The following is a 9,749-nucleotide window of genomic DNA, read 5'->3' as shown; positions in this document are numbered from 1 at the left end:
AATAAAATTTAAGATGTCGTCGTCTTGAAAAAAGTAGTTTCGAGAACAACGTGTTTAAAATTTTGGACTAAGCTCAAACCGCTTCGATAGTACGTTACTAAAATAGCTATATCTATGAAAATAATTGTAATTTCAAAAAATCCTTGTAAGAAAATATTCTTTGAAGGTTTGAACTCTGGAAATATTTAAAAGAAAATCCATTTGTTTTAGAATAACACTAAAGCCAACAATGTTCATTAAAATTATTTTTTTATTCATTGATTCAATATATATTTAATTTTACATATTATATATAATTCTTTTGAATTTAATTCAAGTAAGTATTTAATATCGTCATTAACGTACGTTTTCTTTTTATTATAAAATAGTACGGCGTGAATCGAACTACGTATTAACTCATTACTATCTATTTACAGAAAAAATCTACAATAAACATTCTTATTTGTGTACTTTATTATTTTTTTAATAATAATTATTATAATTATTATTATTAAAGAATTTTAACTCTTACAATTTACTTTATACGAAAAAGTAATCACTTAAAAAAATGATCGCGGATAAGGCAGTGATTATTAACGTATTGCAATAATTTTACTTCCAAAAAAAATTTCTGCCACTTGTGGTTTTTAATTTTTTCTCAAAAATCCTCTAACAAAACATTATGTAATATGGCACATTTACGGCCTATGAATGAAATGAAAAACATTGAATTTTGTAACAAATAAATCTTAATGATTAGTTCGGTTTTTTTTCCGTCTGTTGCGCGGTCGATAATTGTCTCTCACCATCGAAATAAAGCCGTTTAATTTTCCACGTCGAGATCTATTGCCATTAACTCTATACTTATGATTATTATTATTATTATCATTTTTATTATTATCTTGATTTAAATTTTGCAAATTCAAAAAATCTTGAAATGCGCGCCGCTGATAAGTTACTGACGGCGAAATCTGGTTGGTTTTAGTGCGTCGACTTGCCGCTGATAAACGGCTGGCGCTATTGTCACGTTCTCGAGGCTCAAGGGAATTCCCGAGCCCCATTGAAGATCAGAAATTGTCTTCCTCGTCGATTCCACCGAGGTTTTCATCGCTGTCTTGGCGATCTACTGCCACGTAGGCCGCTGAAAATCCTTTGTTTGACACAGTGTCGTCAGAACGGAATCTTATCAACAGAGCTTCGTTCATCGACACTATCTCCGTAATATTCTGCACAAAATAAACAAAAAAAAAATCAATTAACACTCTCTTCGATTCAAAGAAAATGAAAAGTCTAAAACACTTACTGAGTCACAAAATTTTCCATAACTGGGACTGGAAGCATCTAATCCGGAGTAAATTTCAACGAAATCATAAGCACAATCTTCTTCGTACTCCAATTGAAATGACAAAAATGACAAGTGTACATTTTTTCCAATCGGCGCTTCAATTGTCCAATCACAGTCTGTGCGATGATCGTAGTTGTGAGTTCCGTATCTCACGTGAGAGTAAATATATTTAACTTCGCTCGTCGCCATCAGGTGGCCTCCACATGCTGTTTTTGAGTAAGTATAATCTCATAATTAGTACTTGTGTATATAAATTGGATAATTTTAGGTTTTAAGTTATGCGAGTAAATACCTGTCGTATGAGAAGCTAAAAATCCTTTTCTTTGTACTGACATATCACTTTTGAATACCATAAACATCTGATTACTCGTTGCAATTATTGGATGAGGTATTTTAGTTCCACAAAATCTCCCAAGGGTATGACTGTCTGGTGAGTCACCATCGTAAATGGCGATGTAATCGTAAGCACACTCTTGATGCGATTCCATTTCGAAGACCTTGAAGATCTATTAGAGATGTTATATTTTATAATTATGGAAATAATTGTAAAAATATATTGCAGTTATTATATGACAATTCATTTTTTATAACGATATTGTGAAATATTATATTAATTACGTTTATTTATGTATGAACTTAGTAAATGAGACTACAAATTTTTTTTCAATTTTTGGTCAAAGCGGAGAGCATTATCTTTAAAATACCATATTTGATTTTTTAATTTTAGTCCCGAATTAAAAGAGATCTAGTTATAATACAACACGAAAAAAAGAAAAAGAGAAAAATTACATCATAAATAGTCATAAGCGTCGCTTCATATAAAAAACTAGAAAAATTGCGGTTCGAAATAACATTTTTATAAATTCAAACTTATGTTAATTTTCAGAGAAACTGTAATTTTTCCAGTTTTTTATATGAAGCACCACGTTACATTATATAATGTAATTTTTCTCTTTTTCTTTTTTCCGTGAAAAAAACACCTTTGAGATTTTTTGACTATTAATAAATATTTATTAAATCATTGATATTAAAAATTGAGCTCTCGAAGTTTAGTTTAAGAAAGCTCTTCAAATATTAAAAAAAAATTCTGTCAGTGAATATAGGATAAGTGACAATTTCGTGACCAATTACCAATTTAATTCGATGACCAGGAGTCGTCGTGAAATGCCAAACGCAGTCTCTTCTCGAGGGATAATAATCCGGGTAATTCGGGGAAGTTATTGTCCCAACAGGACTCAAGATCTCGTACTTGCACCCTCCTTCTTTGCAATCATGCCCGTTGTCCTGGAGCTTGAACCCATTGTGGCAAGAGCACTCATACGAGCCAATAGTATTGTGGCACTCGTGCTGACACCCGCCATTATTGTTAGCACACTCGTCCATGTCGGTAAAAAAGACAGCCGCGAATCCAGATTTTTGTATGCTAAAATTCAAATCCGCATAATTCAAAATCAAATCGTTACTTTCTTAAAAAAAATAATTAATCTGTAAAAACTAACTTTTTGTCAGACGTAAAGGCGATTCTCATGGCATTGCCTTCGGAAATAATCGGCGTAGGGATCTTGGAGCCGCAGAAAATTCCGTGCTTCTTTAGAATATCGTCCCCTAATTTGCTGGAGACTTCTACAAAATCGTAGTCGCACTCCTGCTGGTACATTCTGTTCCCCTCTAAGTCAAAGTGGGTGAAGTTTAGAGTTATTCTGTAGTGTAAGGGCGCTATTATTTCCCAAATACAGTTTTTGTTGCCCGGGTAGGTCTCAGGAAAAGAAGGGCTGGTTATTGTTCCATTGCTAGCGTCAAAAACTCCCCCGCAAGCGTCTGAAATTCATAATTCGATTAATAATAGATTATTTATAAATTGGTTTTAATTGGTTAAATAAAATCAATACCTTCACAATGTTTTCCATCTGAGTGCAACTCGTATCCGATTTTACAGGAACATTCGTATCCACCTAAAGTATTAAGGCATTCGTGCTCGCATCCGTGATCGGTCATCGCGCATTCATCAAATTCTAAAAAATTCCCAATAAATATTGAAGATGAAACGAAAAAAAAATTAAAATTTAATAATAATAATAATAATAATATTAATAATATTGTATATTTAATATATGAAGATCGGTATTTTAAATATAATAAATCAAAGATAGTTAATATTATAAGCCAGCTACCCGATCCAAATTGTTGGAGAATGACTAATTTTTCATTATTAAGGGGGTAGATTAGGGTGGTTCATTTCCGCAAAAAAATTTTTTTTTTCGGTGCTCATGCAAAATATTAATCTACATATAGAAAAAAAAATTCTTACCAAGTTTGAGCTCTTAATAATAATTTTAAGTACTTACAATAAAAATTTAAAGTTTTACCATTTAAAATGCATGTAAAAAAAATTTTTTTTTTTCAAATTTCTAATGCTTACCCGGCTTTTACAATATTGCAAATCGGTTTGATGGACCATGTGGGGAATTTCACGCTCTTCAAAATAGCTTTAGAGTTTTTTTTTGTGTAACTCGCACTGGTTCACCGGTAGGAGTCGTCAAAGTACAGTTTTTGAAAAAAATATATTTTTTTTAATTTTTCGAGCAAACCGCCAAAAGTAGGAAGAAAAAAAGGACTGACTCATAAAAATTATTTTTATCAGAGACATCACCTAGAAGGGTGATTTGAACGAAACAGTTGCGCGCGCATCACCGCCAGTCGCTCGGAGCTGCGCGGACTGCGTCGGTAACTCACTCAGCTGTTAGCATTCGCTTGTAAAAGTTTATTAATTATTTTGGACTAATAATTAATTGATTTTTATAAAAAAAAATGGTTGGTTCGTATGAACCAATAATGGGGCTTGCCAAAAAAAAATATTTCAGGCAATCATCTTTATTAACTATAATATAAATAGCGATTAAAGTATGACCTAGCATCGATTTGCACACCTTTTTGCTAATAACTAATTTGCTGTTACTCATGCAGTTTGGCAAATAGCACCATTGAATTCCTCACATTTTTTTACATAAAAATTAATTAAGTTTGTCCGGTTTAGAATTTTGTTGCCAAACACTTCGTAGTAGGGACAGTAGACTAAAGTTATCCAACTAATATTTAATGAATTTACAGCCATTTTTATACCGGAAAACGTAAGAAATTGATAAATACTAACTCATAATGTTATTTAGATTCATTTTTTTTTATTTATTACCATTATATTTCCCTACACTAAGAATTTTTTTTAAAATCATTATGATTTCTCACTCATAATAAATATTAAAACACACAAATTAATAAAAAAACTACAAGAATAAAATTGTAACATAGATCTTGCAATTTTTCAACATTTCTGTCGTTTACCAAAAAAATAAAAATGAAGATTATTTAATTTTTTGTAACAAAATTCCAAAATTAGCAAAAAATTTAATTTTTTTCATTGTCAACTTTATTCACGCCAACTTTGAATAAGTAGAAATCATTCTTTGAAAAATTGCACCAAGCAGTCCCGAGATGGGATATTCTAACATTGCTCTAGTTAATTAGCATGATATTACCGTCTCTATTGTCTTTGTTGACAAATTTGATCCTTTATGGCATACCTAACCTCAAAATAATTTTCTCATTGTTTGTTGTATTAAGTGATTAATCCGAGAATCAATTGACGCTGATACTAAGACAGAATAAGCCAATTTTTTAATAAACTATATTCAAATTACTATTTTAATATCAATTTTTTGCTGTCACTTGTGTTTAATGGTATATATCGTATTTAAATTAGTTCTTGATATTCTTCAGTATTTATTTAATTACATTTCATTAACTTTCTAACCTAACTATTGTTCATTATGACTGAAGTAATTGGTAATAGGACATATAACTATTTAGTTGGCTTTCAAATTAAAGAATTTAATTGTTATAAATTACCTACTTATCGTGACTTTATTAATTTATTTATGTATAAACATTTGACGTTAAAATTGACTATACGTATCAGTACTACCGAAGCTATCGATGAATTAGAGGCTATGTGGGATAAAATTGGAATTCCCACGACACTGAAACGAAATAGTATTCGGAAATTTGAAAAGTTTTATGACGATTACAAAGACATTAAGAAACGAAAATCTCTTAACAATCTCTCAGACAATCAAAAGCACAAAGTGGAAAATTTCGTTAATCAATTGAACAAATTATTCGATATTGCTGATAATAGTGAAGTTGAGAATCTTCCAAGTGATATACAATTATTTTTAGAAGAATGTCGACAAAATGATGGCAATAAATGTTTACCATTAATATCTAAGTTAAACAAAAATGCAATAGTACTTTCTGATCAATCAGTTTTGCAAGATATGCAGGATGAAATACAAGATGAAAATAACAACATTGAATTTAGTAAGTATAGAATTCTATTCACACTGATGATTGAATTGTCATTTCTGCATTCATAATAATGAATTTATCCTATTGTCATATTAAATTTCACACTTTTTGGCATTCATTTTTGCGATTTTTAGTCAATTCTGTCGTCATATCCTTAGGATATTGAAAAAGTTTAGAATTTTATTTTTGTTCATTACAATAGCGTATCAATATATCTCCTTTTTAACAGATTATTATTTTCAAAATTATCTTTACTCACTATTACAATTTAAAAGACTTATGGAACGATTATTTTATAAAATCATATCAAATAATTATTTCTTAAGAGATCGTAATCTACTATTTTATAATTAATATGCATTTATTTTTTTGTAGATCTGAGTCAAAAATTATTGCAGTTCTCAATGTCTAATGAAGAAAGTAGCCAATCATCAAATCAATCTGAAAAACGACCTTTGTCAGATTACGAAGATGAGCTTCCACAAGCTAAAAGGAAACGTAAGGTTGATGTTATGACGGAAGTTCTAGTAGCAGTACTGGATCGCACTAAAACCAGTAATCAGAGTGCAATGCATATTATTTCTGCTGTCATTAGTAGTCTTGGATTAGATATTGACAATTATAATATCAGTTACACGACTATTCACAATGCTCGATTAAAATTCAGAAAAATAGTTGCTGGGAATTTGAAAGACGGGATAGAGGAAATTGCACAAAATCTCATCGTACATTGGGATGGTAAGTTACTTCCGGAACTTTCAAATCAGCCAATGAAAAAAGTCGAAAGACTTCCTATTGTTGTTTCCGGAATGGATGTGGAACAATTACTCGGTGTACCTGCTTTAGATGAATCTACTGGAGCTAATGAAGCTGAAGTTATTTTTGAATCGTTAAGGGGTTAGGGGTAGTCAGAATTTTCAAAAAATCAATTATTTTTTTTTTGCATTTTCGTTATGTGTAATATCTTAAAAATATTCTCTGAAAATTTCAAGTCGATCCGATAATTAGTTTTTGAGTTATTCGACAAATAACAAAGAGAGCTCGGGTACTTCAAAGCGCTCGGGAGCAGATAGCTAGCGGCAGCTTCAAGAAACCCCCTTTTAGGGTTATATTGTCATCCATGAACTAAGACTTTGGTTTATGTAGTAGTACCTAAATTTATAAATACCTAAATATATATAATTACAATTTCTAGGTAGTATAAGTGCTACAAATTATTTTTTTTTTGCCACGTCACTAGTATGCCTGTGGCAGTTGCGGAGAGCAGTCGATAGTTGTGCGTTACTAAAATATATTATTTTTGAAGTTATTTATTATGGGACGTGATACGAGAAAAGTTTCGAGAGAAGTTCGGAAATCTGAAAATATCCGTAAGTCGTATTCAAAGAAACGAAAAAATATATTTAACCCAAAAACGGTGGAACGTGATGAAAGTGTTCGGAGTACATCGTCTAAAAAACTGAAACAAAATACTGAAAACGATGTACCTGAAAGTTGCACCTCTGAATTTCGAATAATTAATTTTATTACGGTATTCACTGCCATTTCTGCTCTTGTGAAATGTAAGAAATGTGATGGAAACATTGAATTTCTAACAGCTAGTACACGTGGGCTGGGATTTAAAATTGTAGTTTCATGTAATAACTGTGATAGTGAATATATTCCTTCCTGCTCTTTCATTGGGCATTCTTATGAAATAAATAGACGCTTTATTTTTATGATGAGAATACTAGGGATAGGATATGAAGGTTTGTGCAAGTTTTGTGGGCTTTCGTGACTTCAAGTCAAAACATTGTATAATAATGCCATATTACTACTTTTGTAAAATAACATGATTTAATAGCAAAAAAAAAAATACTGAAAATTCTCATTTTTTCGTGCCTCTGACTACCCCTAACCCCTTAAATGAGTGGAATATTACTGACAATATAGTAGGGATGTGCTTTGACACTACTAGTGTAAATACTGGTAAATTTGAACTTTAATTCAATTTATAAATATACTACTTGTAAAAATTGAAGAAACAAAAAATTTATTAATTTTCAGAAACAATATTTATTATTAATGGTTCAACAATGTAGAAAAGACTTTCCAACGTGCGCCAAAAAACTATATTCAGCTTTAAAATCTTGATGTGTTTTCAATAACATTAGTAATTATTTGAAATTTATTAACTTGTTTTTTATAACTATTTAGATGTTTATCACATTTCAAGCATTTTACATAATAACGTAACCTGTATATTTTGATTAAATTTTTGTTGCTTTTTTATGAATTCATGTGTTGTTTTTGTATTCATTATGAGTAAAAAATTATACTAATTTTAAAAAAGTTCTTAGTGTAGGGAAATATAATGGTAATAAATAAAAAAAAATGAATCTAAATAACATTATGAGTTAGTATTTATCAATTTATTACGTTTTCCGGTATAAAAATGGCTGTAAATTCATTAAATATTGGTTGGATAACTTTTTTTTTTATGAGTCAGTCCTTTTTTTCTTCCTACTTTTGGCGGTTTGCTCGAAAAATTAAAAAAAATATATTTTTTTCAAAAACTGTACTTTGACGACTCCTACCGGTGAACCAGTGCGAGTTACACAAAAACAACTCTACAGCTATTTTGAAGAACGTGAAATTCCCCACATGGTCCATCAAACCGATTTGCAATATTGTAAAAGCCGGGTAAGCATTAGAAATTTGAAAAAAAAAAATTTTTTTTACATGCATTTTAAATGGTAAAACTTTAAATTTTTATTGTAAGTACTTAAAATTATTATTAAGAGCTCAAACTTGGTAAGAATTTTTTTAACTTCCCGCTACGAAAATCGAAGATTTTCAAAAATCGGGAAGTTATTGTTTTCACCCCGTTTTGCAAAAATCGAGTTTTCATCATATCTCGACGTTTGAAGGTCACAAGAAGCTTCCCTGACTATCGCCGCGAGGTTGTCACCGTCTGTATGTGTGTGTGTGTGTGTGTGTGTGTGTGTGTGTGTGTGTGTGTGTGTGTGTGTGTGTGTGTGTGTGTGTGTGTGTGTGTGAAAGTATGTGAACCGCTTATAACTTTTTAACGGCTTGACCGATTTCATCGCGGTTGGTGCCATTCGAAAGGGCTTGACCAAACTTAGATTTTGAAAACTATTTGGACCGATTCAGATCAATACCTTTTGAGAAATCTTCAAAAAACGGAAAAAAAAATTTTTTTCAAATGTGGTTTTTTTGGAATAACTTTTAAACGGCTTAATAGTTCAATTCCAAAAACTAATCAGCTCTTAACCTCAAAAAACCACGTCGATCGCCACCAGTCCGATCAAAATCGGTTGATTCATTCTAGAGATATCGTGAACGAAAGAAAACCGAAAAAAGTGTTTTTTCGAAATAACTCCAAAATTCCTAGCGCGATCAATTCAAAATTTAAGATTCTTTGTGAAACTTGAAAAACTGCGTCAAATGCTTCTAACCGCGTAAAAATCGGTTTATTCATTCAAAAGTTATTGTGGTTTAAAAATTCAAAAAATAGTGTCTTCTCAAATCTCTATCAGACTTTTGAGCTCGAAGAGCTTTAAAGGATAGGAAAGCAATCTCTTTGAGCTCGGAGAACTCAAAATAACCCATAAATTGTATTTTTGAGCTCGAAGAGCTCAAAAACGTCATTGGTGCAATTTTAAGCGCCTAAGTATGAAATTAGCGGGAAGTTGCAGGGATGGCCTTCAGGGTCAACCGTTTTCCTAATTTTTTTCTATATGTAGATTAATATTTTGCATGAGCACCGAAAAAAAAATTTTTTTTGCGGAAATGAACCACCCTAGGGTAGATGCACTTAGAATTTTTGAAAAATCGATTTTTTTTTCATTTTCTTAAAGTATGATGTTTTAAGAATATTCTCTGAAAATTTCAAGTCAATCCGATGAATAGTTTTCAAGATATTTAGTAATTACTGAAGCAACATTAAACCTCTCGGTTGTGACTAGAGCAGGTAGCGTACGGCAGCTGCAAGCGCCCGGTTTTGTCACGCCTATTATCTTGTATGAATAGAATAATTTCAAGTATAAGATGGAAAATTTTT

General features: G+C 31.1%; 1 protein-coding gene across 2 annotated transcripts in view; it reads right to left on the bottom strand.

The window, feature by feature from the left end:
- Window positions 1-310: 310 nt before the first annotated feature.
- The window catches only part of LOC123265092 (tolloid-like protein 2), an 84,639-nt gene continuing 75,200 nt past the window's right edge, over window positions 311-9,749 (bottom strand). The window contains exons 9-14 of one of the 2 annotated variants that reach the window (XM_044728704.1): window positions 3,214-3,336; window positions 2,824-3,142; window positions 2,456-2,747; window positions 1,617-1,830; window positions 1,283-1,530; window positions 311-1,205 (exon numbers count right to left, since the gene is read on the bottom strand). In XM_044728704.1, coding sequence (XP_044584639.1) covers window positions 1,047-1,205; window positions 1,283-1,530; window positions 1,617-1,830; window positions 2,456-2,747; window positions 2,824-3,142; window positions 3,214-3,336 — 1,355 coding nt within the window. In that variant the 3' untranslated portion in view covers window positions 311-1,046. The remainder of the gene's footprint in view (window positions 1,206-1,282; window positions 1,531-1,616; window positions 1,831-2,455; window positions 2,748-2,823; window positions 3,143-3,213; window positions 3,337-9,749) is intronic. The other variant, XM_044728703.1, reaches the window with a different exon arrangement.

This window comes from Cotesia glomerata, linkage group LG5 (genome assembly GCF_020080835.1).
Source record: "Cotesia glomerata isolate CgM1 linkage group LG5, MPM_Cglom_v2.3, whole genome shotgun sequence".
Lineage (NCBI taxonomy): Eukaryota > Metazoa > Arthropoda > Insecta > Hymenoptera > Braconidae > Cotesia > Cotesia glomerata.
Note: the sequence above shows the minus strand (reverse complement) of the source record. Positions and strands in the feature narration are given on the sequence as shown.